The sequence below is a fragment of the Ovis canadensis genome, chromosome 1 (assembly GCF_042477335.2).
Source record: "Ovis canadensis isolate MfBH-ARS-UI-01 breed Bighorn chromosome 1, ARS-UI_OviCan_v2, whole genome shotgun sequence".
NCBI classification, from domain to species: domain Eukaryota; kingdom Metazoa; phylum Chordata; class Mammalia; order Artiodactyla; family Bovidae; genus Ovis; species Ovis canadensis.
Genome location: NC_091245.1, coordinates 256,026,895 through 256,039,093, shown reverse-complemented (window position 1 = coordinate 256,039,093; position 12,199 = coordinate 256,026,895). Strand labels below are relative to the sequence as shown.

Here is a 12,199-nt window from a genome sequence, read left to right as displayed (position 1 = left end):
GTCAAGAGAAACCTTCACTTTGGCAGCCACACAGAACACAAGTAGTCTTTAAAGGGCATGGTCGTGCATAAGTGCTGGGTCTGGATCTCAGGCGGGGGAAGGTCCCAGGCTTCAGACCATTTGATAATCCATGAATGCCTCCCCCAACACTCAGCCCACAAGAGACTTCCTCTTGAATGCTCACTTGGTCTAACCAGTCTTTCCCTCTCGCCAAGGAAATCCAATGGATGAAAGAAAACTGATGAGCTAGTCCTAAAATTCTACTTGCTTAAAAAAGTAAAGCCTCACTGATAACAATGATTTGCTGTTTTAACAAATTATCCTAAAGAGCAAATTCTCAGTTCTTGGTTAAAAAAAAACAAAAGTCTCATCATTCTGTTGGACAGGATGAGAAACCACCTCTTTCAAGCTTTACCTGATATGAACAATAGGATGACTACCACAAGCCTGATTTTGAACAGTTTATTAAAGGAAAGGTGAAGCATCAGTTTCAAATTGTACAAAAGGAAAAAAACCTCATATTGCAAATGTACAATTTACAGAATTACTAGCAAAACCAATCAAGGAGACACTGAAAATACAAAAATTCGATTGACTTCAAACTAAACTGGAAACCCATTGGAGTAGACACTAAGCCTTTTCTGTCGCGTGGTTGTCTACGATTCTAAGTCGGCACTGGTTTTTCCACATGAAACGGTCCAGCAAAGGACCAATCTGTGCAGGTGCCAGGGCTGGTGTGGTGGACAGTCCAGTCATCCCTGCCCCATCACGTCCAGTGAAATCCATATTTCTGGAAGAAAGCGATATCCCAGCCCCCCTAAATGGAGCCCAGGAATTGCTAAATTAGCAGATAAAACATTTTTGGTGACCAAGTTTTTTTCAGAACTGTACAAATGTTGAGAAGTTTGTTTACTAAAAGGATGAATAAAATAACCCATTTTGCTTTCCCACATAGTCACTGGGTGCACAGATTTGTTTTTTAAAAAACACCTTTTTTTTTTTTTTTTGGTAAAAAGGGAAAGCAGAGCCTCATCATTCTGTTGCAGCTACTTTAAAAACCAGCCGGGAAACAGCTGTGGTGGATTGGTTTGCAAATTCTGAGGCTTACTTTTAAAGTCAGAAAGGAAGAAACTAAGTGGGCTTTTTAAAATAACAGTAGCAGCAAGTCATAAAAGTCTAAGCAGAATGTAACTCTAAACCATCGAAGGCTGTCCTGAAGATTCATAATTTCTTTTCCCCAAAGAATTATCCTTAATATGCACATTTAACACTGAAATGTAGCTGTATTTCAAGGTAAGCTTAAGAACTTCACCCTCTAAGCACAGACTTCTATGCAGCACATACTTCTATAATTGGTAAACTTAATTCACAAAATTAGTGCATAAGGGTATTAAGTGCATGGGAAGTAGACACGGTTATGTTACACTTAAAATTACGTTTGAATGGCAAAGGAGTTCATGATTATCTTTTTAAGAAAATGGAAGTCCATGTAACTTGAATTTGGCAGGGCATGAAATAAGTGGTAAAAACAGCAAACTGATAACTTGAGAACCATTTTTGTTTTACTGAGAATACTTTATTTGCTGGTAGAAGTTGCTAAAAATGCACAGAACAAATACCAATAGAAAATGTACTGTATTTGAATCTCCCTATTCTATATAAAATGAACGGTGTACAGCATCTGTTGGAAAAATGGCTGCATGGACATTTCTTATTTTATGCCCCCTTATAAATAAAAATAAACCTTTTTATTCAAGAGTATATAAAATCTGGGAATTCATATCCATGTCCACAGAGGGTGTGTGGTTTTTGGCAGAGATGCACTGTCAGAATTTCATCATAGCTTGTCAATATTCTGCTCCTCCATAATCCCGTATTCCACATGGTCAACCAAATCCAGTGAGCTCCAAAAACACTCTTCGGCAATTAGGGTGAGCTGCTTACTCATAGGTTTAATAAAAATGGTTAGCTTTTAAAACATAAAAAGGCAAAATGTTAAAACGGTTCTTAAATTGTACAACAGGAAAATAAAGTTAAAAATATTTTTTTTTTTTACTCAATGCTGAGTTTTCATAAAACAGGTGTATTACAGTGTTTATCTTGACAGCTGTTTTAAAAATTTAAAATTTCTTCCTCCCTCCAGAAAAACACACACATCTGTACTGGGATAAGTCCAATAATAGGACACAAATGATTTTTCAGGTCAGTCTTTCTGAGGTGACATTCACCAACATTCCCTTGGGTAATTTACATGCGCCTCTTCTGTCACTGCAAAAAGAGATTGACCTTAATCATTTGATTAAAAAACAAATCAGATCACATCAAAAGTGTTTTTTTCCCCATACAAGCTATCACAGTATATAGGCCTCTAGCTCTAAATAATAGAGTTCCAGATTTGTAAATTTTCTTCAGACTTCAGAACATAGGCATTCCAAATCCCTAGAAAAAATGAAACATAATTATCAATTTCATGCATAAACAAGACCCAGAAAAAATAAGAAAGAACAGTAATAATTTAACATTTACTGAATCGTCTTCTATGATAGCTGCAGAATCAAAGAAATCTGGCCTCAACTCAGCTCTCTCTCGCCGATTTCTTGACGGGGGCTGGAAAGAGAAACCGATACTTAATTTTTTCCTGAGATACACTAAGACAAACTGTGATAATCAGCTAATATTTCTATGGTATCATTAATATAAATAACTGTTAAGTGTCACTTTGAAAGGAAAAGAATCAGACTTATAGGAGCATACATTAAAGAAAAATCTAACTGGCTTTTATCACTTAGTTTTTTTTTTTTTTTAAAGGCTTTCAAATTACAATGAATGTATAAAAGCATATAATTTGGGGGCCTATAAACAAAAAACACACCTTTCAATCATGGAATAAGTATAAGATTGATCAAACAGTAGGTGACAAAACTTCACTGAATTCCCTACCCCAAGTAGGTAGATGGAGAGCTACTGATGGGTGGGTTGAAGGAGGTTATAGACCAGATTTGTCTCATTTACATTTCTTACCAAACTTTTTCATTATGTAAAATTCAAAACACATAAAGCATACTGCTATGAGCTAAATTATGCCCCTCAAATTAATATAGTTAAGTGCTAACCCTTAGACCACAGAATTTGACTGTATTTGGAGATGATAGGGTGTTTAAAAAAAGAGGTGAGTGAGGTAACAGGAGGTCGTATGAACGTGAACGTGAAATTGCTAAGTCGTGTCTGACTCTTTGGAACACCATGGACTGTAGCCCGCCAGTCTCCTCTGTCCATGGGGATTCTCCAGGCAAGAATACTGGAGTGGGTTGCCATTTCCTTCTCCAGGGATCTTCCCAACCCAGGGATCGAAGCCGGGTCTCCCACATTGCAGGCAGACTCTTTACCCTCTGCGCCACAACCTGCAGCCCACCAGGTGTCTCTGCCCATAGGATTTTCCAGGCAAACTTACTAGAGTGGTTTGCCATTTCCTTTTCCAGGGGATTGTCCTGACCAAGGGACTGAACCCTGGTCTCCTGCACTGCAGGCAGATTCTTTACCAACTGAGCTACCAGGGAAGCCCAGAGGTCATATGGGTGGGTTCTAATTCAATGTGATCTATGTTCTTATAAGAAGAGGAGACACACACAGAGGAAACATCATGTGAAGACAAAGGGAGAAGATGGCCATCTACAAGTCAAGGAGAGAGGTCTCAGAATGAAATCAATGTTGCTGATACCTTGCTCTCAGACGTCTAACCTCCAGAACTGTGAGAAAATAAATTTGTTAAGCCATCAGGTCAGTGGTGTATTTGTATGGCAGTCTAGCAAATTAATACACAGAGGAAGCAGTGTGATGAACCCCTGTGCACCTATCACCCAGCTTCAACAACTTTCAAACATTTGGCCAATCTTGTTTCATTCAATCGCCTTTTTTTTTTCTCATGTCATTTCACTTCTGACAACTTCAGTGTGTCTCTTAACAGATCTCATTTTAAAAGAACATAACCACTATGTATTTCAGACAAAGTTAATCATTTCTTAGTATACCTACACTAAGTCCATATTCAGACTTCCTTATTTTAAACATGTCTCTCTTTACTGAACAGATAAGGTCCATATTCTGCAATTGGTTGCTATGCTGGAGCATAGTGTATATGGTCAGATTCCAATTTAAAGTACGAGAGGCCAGATGCACATGCTGCACTGAAAGACAGATCTAGGGAAGCGCTTTTTCATGAATGTAACAAGGAGCCAGTTCCTATTATTGCCAGAATTCAAAATCTGACTTGCTTTGAAAGCAGGTTTGAAAAACACAAGCTTATCCAAATGTCACACCCACTGTTGGTCAAGGTTACCCCCTCTTGTCCCTCACAGGGTTCTTAAAACAAGAGCATCATCTTACACCAACGCTTTCACATATTTTAACAGAAAAAAAATGTATTGAATTTCCTTACCAGGTCAATGACCATAGTGTCTTCAAATTCTTCATTCATATCTTCTAACTGGCTCCGGGATGACATCATCACATCTTCAAAGATGGGCTCAGCATCTTCCTCCATGAGACCCCGACTGATACAAAAAGATACAGTCAGAAAGCTGTTCAGACTCAAAGAACCTGGAATCCTGACTCTTATATTGGGTTTGCAAACCAGTTAAAGCACCTTCCAAATGCAGCCAACAGACTGCACAAATTATGCTATTGAACTCAGGTAATTAAGGATCATTCATTTGATTCACTCAAGATTTCATCTCAGTTCATCAGAAGGAAGTTAAATGCAATAACGATATTACTAGTTAACTATGTACACAAATTCCCACAGAACTCTAAGTGATTGGTACCATTATTATCCCAAGTTTACAAATGAGGAATTGGAGGCACAGAGGTTTTAGAGCTTACCCAAGACCACACAGCTGACAAAGGCCAGCACTAGGATTTAAATGCTGAATGCGTTAAGAGCCCATGCCCTCCATTCCTATTCTATGCTGCATAGCATATCTGAATTATGATTTTAACTCCTAAGACTAAACATCAGAGAAACCCAAGTCATTACACAAAATGACCATCATCACAGTCGTCATGTTCTCATGACACTTGATGGAACACTTACACGGCATGCCTTACTCCAGTTCTGACTTTCATGTAGTTCATTCCTGTTCTGTCCTTCCGATTTAAGTCTTCTAATTTTGGCTGGCCTAACCAAGAGATCTGCATCTGAGGACTAAGAGAGAGTAGTATTATTCATTTTGTGGCAGCAGAGGCGGGGTTTAGGTAATCAGTCCCATGCTAAGAAGGCATAGTTGGTTGGTCTAATCCCATGTAAGGGGAGTTACTGGATTTATTCCAGGGTCAAGGTTGAGATAATTATCAAAGAACCTGTCTTGGCAGAAATGGTAGTAAGCTGGAGATCCCTAAGTCCCCAAGAGCTGTGGCAGCTAGTTGTTAGGTGTGAAGGCAATCGGAATATGTCATCCCCAAATATGCCTCTATGAGACAGAAACTATTTTGAGCTGAAGGCAATTAAGCAGCAGCAAAACACACACACAAAAGTTCTCCTTTTCATCCTAAAAGGGTAGGAAATAAATTATCCTTTTACTGGAGACAGACTCTGATGAGCCCAGAGATGGTAGCAGAGGAACCTGCAAACAAACCTTGCTAAACAAATGCTCTTTCTTCCTGGTTAAGAAAGACGAGGACTACCTAGCCCTGGTGCCACCCCTAGTCCAAACTCATGTGTCTTGTCATTTCTTCACAAATGTATTGTTTCTTTGTCTAAAAGGCTTAAAAGCTTCCTACTCTGGTTACTTCTTCAGGTCTTCCTTCTCTTGTGAAGGCTCCCCTGTACATGTAAACATTTAATAACATTTGTATACTTTTCTCCTATTAATCTGTCTTTGTCAGTTTAATTTTTAGACCCAGACAGGGGCTCTAAGAGGGCTGAGGAAAACTTTTTCCTCTCCTATTAGGTACTTAAATTATCAGCTTAATTCCCCAAATCCCTACTGAGCAAGAAGGTTTCTCAGACTCCTGTATCCAGCTGCTACCCTACTTACAAGTGTTCCTAGCTGGACACTCAGTCCCCTAAAGGACAGGAACGATGCTGGCTTGGTGGCTCAGAGCTTTCTAGAGTCGAACAAGGAAGGGTAGACCACATTTTTTCTTAGCCCTTCGAGGAAGTTTGGAGTCAGATACATACTGGGCTAAATCTTCACCTACACTCTGTCCTTCCTGAAACATGGACACTTGCATACATATGCTTCTTGAGAGTTTTATAGGATGCAAACTTGGATGGGATGACTCTCTGGTAGCTAAAATCTGCCACATGAAGTTCTCTCAAAGCAGCTGTCTTTGTATCATGTGAGGCTACCACCTTGATTCAACCTATAAAACTATAGCACGAAAAAGATGACAGACCACTGCCAGGAGGGCCTGACATGGTATAAAGTCAGGAAAGCAAGGCGAGCTGCTCAAATAAGACTTCCCACTGCCCAAGGAGGTGAAGTAGGAATGTTGGTCATAAGGCAAACTCCTCTCTAAGACTGCTCAGTTATGCAGGAGCTGACAATAATTATCCTTTCAGCTTTCAAGATGGCAGATCTTCAGAGAAAGGATTCCTTATGAAAACCCAAGATCTGAATACTTCTAACATTTCTAACCTTTCTCTTTTCAACCTGCTAAGTTTGTTGAGTTTGAGTGAGAATTCTTTTATCCATCAGAGTAACTCACAGAATTATTCTAAATGAATAGAAACACAAGTGAGGAGCTTAGAGACTTTCAAATTTGAATGGAAAAATAACAGAAAAACTTAAGGTTTTCATAGCAAGTCATGCCATCACCCTGACTTTTCTGTGATTTGCAGAGCCATGGTACCAGAAAGCACTTTAATCTCTGGTGTGGGAAAAGGTAAGAGCTTGATTCTCTTTTACAGAAAGAGCAACTATTCTCACAATTTATCACCACTTTAGAAGATACTATATATATTCTAATATAAGTTATTTAATTTCTTGGTGGTTTTGTTTTCTCATGAATTGAGAAAAGAATATGCTCGGATGAAATAATTCTTCTTACTTTAACAGTTGAAGGTTTACGCCAAGAAAACCATTTTTCACTACTCACTTGTGTAAAAAGTCGGGCTCGGAGCCATGTTCAGACTCAGGCTCCTGAATCTGCTCTCCCATGGGCCGGCTGTTCTCCCGCAGGACAGTGGAAGTGAGCTGTGGTGCAGGCAGGGGGCCAGGAGTCTGAATCATGGTGTCAGTCCTGTTCAGCCACGTATTATCCAGGCTTTCATCTGTAAAATTCCAGTCGGAGTCACAGAACGTCATGGGTGGAACGAACTCTGGTAGAAGTTACAGCACACATTCAAAGAGCATGGCCCTGGAGTAGACTGCGTAGGTTTGAATTCCAGTTATACCACTCACTTGTGTGACTTTGTATAAGCTATTAAATTTCCAAAATTCAACCTCCTCATATACAAAATGGAATATCAGTAACTGCCCTCCCTATTGTAAGGATTAAATGAGGTGATGTATATAATCAGCAAATAAATGTTAGCTATCCTACATTATCATCTCTTCTAAGTCCCTCCACCTCCAGAGAGAGGAAGAATGTAGCTAGCCAGAGACCCCTGTACCTTCCTTTGCTCAAGCAATAAAGGGCCTATTTGCTGGGTCTTACAGGGGCCCTAGGCAGTAGAACTGAAAGTCTGGCTTCACTGAGAAATCAGCAAATCCTGTTACACAGTTAGGCTCTGGTCACCAGACAAGTACCTCTGCCAAGTTACACTTCTAGGGCTGGATCAAGGGTCTGCTCTCACACCTTTACCTTTAACCTCGTTAGGGAAGTCTTCCCTGGGCACCCTGCTTGGCCCCCACTTACCATTCTTTTTTAGCTTCTAGAGGAAGCAGAATCATTCTTGCTCACTTAGGGCTTAATTTTATATACTGTCCTGGCAGTGATCTGTAATGTGCATTTGCTATCTCTGTAATCAGATTTAAGTTTCTTCAAGAGACCAGGAACTATTTTTTCCTTCTAAAGATCATTCATAAAGGCTTGAACAAGATTAAGTCACTGTTTATAGCATCATTTGCATATTTAAATTCTGATAAAATACTACGTAGTCATAAAGTTCTACCTATAAAATTCTAAAGTACAACTGATCCTTGAACAATATAGTTTGAACTGTTGGGTTCATTTAAACATGGATTAAAAAAATAAACAAGTATTCCAGTGCTGTATGCTTCACGGTTGGCTGAATCTATGGATGCAGAACCATGTATATGGCCTGTAAAATTAGATATGGATTTTCAACTATGTAGGTGGTTGCTCCCCGTCACCCCATTGGTTCAAAGTCAACTGCATTTTCTTGTGTCAGAAGAATTTTAATCACAAGATATATTACGAAGTTTTCCTTCCCCATTAAGTCACAGAGACAATGTGCACATGAGACTTCTCTTTAGCCACCAAGCATTCTATTGCCCTCAGGTTTTCTAAAATTCTGTCAGATGCACGTATGTTCCAGATAAGCTTTTTTGTTCCTGGAAATATCTATCTACTATCTGGTTAAGGTCATTCCACTGATCTGAAGCTCACTACCAACCCTCTTCTAAGTCAGCCAAGATTACATCTTTTATTCGTATCACTTTCATTCAACATTTAATTCAAAACTGTTATTCTCTGCTGCATTTAAAATTTGATGACCATAGGAATGGTTTCATTTAGGTTTTTTAACTTGGTAAACCATCTTTCAGCTTTCTACTACAGGTCATCTTCAAAAAAATCTTCTGGGCTCCATTAAGAGATTGGTCACTCCCTGTATGTTTCCAGAGAACCTTTTTGGCCCATCAGAGCACTCACCATGTTGAACTGAAACTGCCTGCTTCTGTCTCCCTTTCTGTAGTATGAATTCTTTTTTAATACCAAATCCCCAGCATCTAGCACAGTTCTTAGGATGGTGCTTGGTAAAAACTTACTGAATAAAAGAATAACTTCAAGAAGAATTTATTCTTCTAGAAGAGATCCTCCTAACCCCTCAAGATTCCTCAATGAAAACACTTCTTGCAAAGCTCTCTCATCTTCATCCCAAACCCTGTTGCTTAAGGGTTCTGGACACCTAACCTACCTCAATCACTTGGTAAATCTGAAACTGATACAGAGAAAGATTTTCTTTTTTGCAATTAAATGGTTACCAAACTGGGTTATCTGGCCCACATATACCTCTCTGTCCTGAGCACACTAATGACTAACTCTCCATTTGTGTGTAGATAAGTGGGTATCTAAATTCTCTAGGCCTTTGTTTCTTCTCTGTAAAATCTGGGTAATAGTGCTGAACTCAGAACTGATTTATAAAACATCTACATAGCATTCACTGTGTGCCAGGAACTGACCAAAGTGCTTTACAAACATTGGTCAAATAAATGATTAAGTGATAGAATGTAAGTACATAGCAAGGATTTGATGAATGCTGGCTCAAAAATACATACTACACCTAAGAAAAGCTGTGAGCAGGAAAAAAAGTCCAGATAATGAATAGATATGGGGTGCCCAGATAAAGACATTTTCAAGAGGAAATGACTGAAATCATTCTTTAGAGAAAAGTCGAGGATCCTATACTATGAAGGTAGGGTTCTGTTATTTTCATTTTCTGGACCAAAAAGATGTTAAGTCCTAAAGTTGAAACTTCAAAGGAAATCTTTAACATTAATTTTGTAAATATTTTCAAATCTTTTTATTCTCTTTGAAATATACATTCAGCCTAATCCACTGACTAATGCTAGATGAGGGGCAATACTATCTGATGACCACATCTGAACAATGGCAGCTAACATTTATCAAACGATGTCTTTGTGTCAAGCCCTGTGCTAGGTAATCACTGTCTGTGTACTAAGTTTTTTACCTAAGAGTATCTCATTTAATATTCACAATAGCCAACAGGACAAGTACTCAGATTATCCTTCATCTGCTCAGTGACTGAGGTTTATAGAAGTTCAGTAACATGCTCAAAGGTTATACAGCTGAAAAACGAGAAAGCCAGGTCTATATTCTAGAACTCTGAATTTAGACTTTGTGCTCTTCATCAATAGTTAATACCACCTCCTCAATGATGAAAGAAACATTAGACTTAAATTCTAATTAATTCTGCTACAGATTTCAGCAAAGTCTTTGATGAGTCAGTTTTTAAGGTAGGAGAGGTAAACAGAAATTTGTAAAAAGAAGCATGTTGCTGTCCTGGTTTGTAGAAATTTTGTTAGGAGAATCATGGAGATGGAGGAAGATTATTTGAGGAAATAAGCATTTTTACTTTTGAGTTTTCTCTTAGTTTAAGAATAATCCTTAAAAAAAAAAAAATCCTTTGGGCTTCCCTGGTGGTTCAGATGGTCAAGATTCCTCCTGCAATGCAGGAGACCTGGGTTTGATCCCTGGGTTGGGAAGATCCCCTGAAGAAAAGAAGGGTTACCCACTCCAGTATAATATGGCCTGGAGAATTCCATGGACAGAGGAACCTGGCAGGCTACAGTCCATGGGGTTGCAAAGAATCGTACACAACTGAGCAACTTTCATACTTTTAATAGCAATCTTTAGTCTTTTGGGATATAGGAATTTCTACTCTTGATCACATTTTCATGACAATTCAACGCCCCGTTCCCCATAGCCTATGAGTAATCTAGACCTATGAGGTCTAGATCTAAAACTAGATCTGACCATCACTATTTTAATATACAAAAATAGATTTTCCAACCAAGCAGTGGAAATGGAAAGTTGTTTTGGTATATTCAATGTGTTGCAGAGTTCTACCCTCAACTTACTAGAATCGCTCCTATATTAGGATGCATGTTTATAGAACAACATTCAGTTCAATTCAGTTCAGTCGCTCAGTTGTGTCCGACTCCTTGCGACCCCATGAATTGCAGCACGCTAGGTCTCCCTGTCCATCACCAACTCCCGGAGTTCACTCAGACTCATGTCCATCGAGTCGGTGATGCCATCCAGCCATCTCATCCTCTGTCGTCCCCTTCTCCTCCTGCCCCCAAACCCTCCCAGCATCAGGGTCTTTTCCAATGAGTCAACTCTTCGCATGAGGTGGCCAAAGTATTGGAGTTTCAGCTTCAGCATCAGTCCTTCCAATGAACACCCAGGACTGATCTCCTTTAGAATAACATGACTATCTTGTTTTAAATTTTAATGTATTAGAGGTCTATGTTAAGGGAATCAATTTTGTAAACCTTCTTGTCTCCTTTATTTTTCTGTGCTTATCATCTTCCTGTGTTCAATGCTTTCTCAACTTCTTTTTCCTTGACCCTCTTCTGCTTGACTTTGTCTATTCTAACCTTCATGCCTATACCTCTCTCAGTGTGTATGAAACACACAAGGAAATAATGTGCATAACGGTATTATCTTGCTTCAACAGAGTATTCACCACTTTATTTATCCTGACAGGCACATTATTTGCCTCACACCATAAAGGCACACTTACCTTCTACTCGTTTTTTGTGAAGTGGAGGTCGTCCTTTCTTATTCCTTACTGAGGAGGTTTTGCTGCTGCTACTTCCACTGTTCACAGACATTCTGTCATCTTCACCTCCAGTGACTAAAGAATTTCTATAGGATATGAGTGGAAGCCATACATCCTCTCTCCTTTCCATCATTTGTTCCGTAAGGAATTTTTCTAGGTATGAGTGACTAGAGACAGAAAAGAAGCAGTCATTTTTATGGAAGCAGTTCATGCATCACTTACTTAATTTTTTTCATAACCTGAAGCTCTCTTCTCTCTGAATAATCCTTAAAGATACACATTAATCTGTTCACAGTGGTTACCTTTAGAAAGACAGGGATTGAGAATTTAAGATTTTGCTTCACATTATCTCTGGAATAAGCAATGTATTACTAAGGGTGTATGTGTGTTTCTTCCTTTATTCCTTTTTTTGTTTCGAAATACCAATGTTAAAAGAAATAATCAGAAGTTTGGCTCAAAAAGGATACTGATTCTCTTTTAAAACGTTCAAACAGGGCAGGATTTCTAAAATGGTGGAGTGTGGAGAGTGGCATACCCTGTCCCCAGCAAAACCACCTTTTTGGTGGTAGATGTTGAGAGTGGGGGATGCTAGGGAGTCTATGGGATGGGAACTGTCTGTACCTTCCCCTCACATGTGCTATGAAGCTAAAACTGCTCTAAAAAAGTAAAGTTAAATAAAATAAATACTTTACATCACATGTTTCCCTC

The 12,199-nt window shown here is 39.0% G+C and overlaps 1 protein-coding gene across 1 annotated transcript in view; it reads right to left on the bottom strand.

The window, feature by feature from the left end:
- Positions 1-448: 448 nt before the first annotated feature.
- The window catches only part of STAG1 (STAG1 cohesin complex component), a 472,075-nt gene continuing 460,324 nt past the window's right edge, over positions 449-12,199 (bottom strand). The window contains exons 29-34 of the mRNA XM_069564764.1: positions 11,453-11,658; positions 7,096-7,270; positions 5,090-5,200; positions 4,436-4,550; positions 2,527-2,607; positions 449-2,439 (exon numbers count right to left, since the gene is read on the bottom strand). Coding sequence (XP_069420865.1) covers positions 2,416-2,439; positions 2,527-2,607; positions 4,436-4,550; positions 5,090-5,200; positions 7,096-7,270; positions 11,453-11,658 — 712 coding nt within the window. The 3' untranslated portion in view covers positions 449-2,415. The remainder of the gene's footprint in view (positions 2,440-2,526; positions 2,608-4,435; positions 4,551-5,089; positions 5,201-7,095; positions 7,271-11,452; positions 11,659-12,199) is intronic.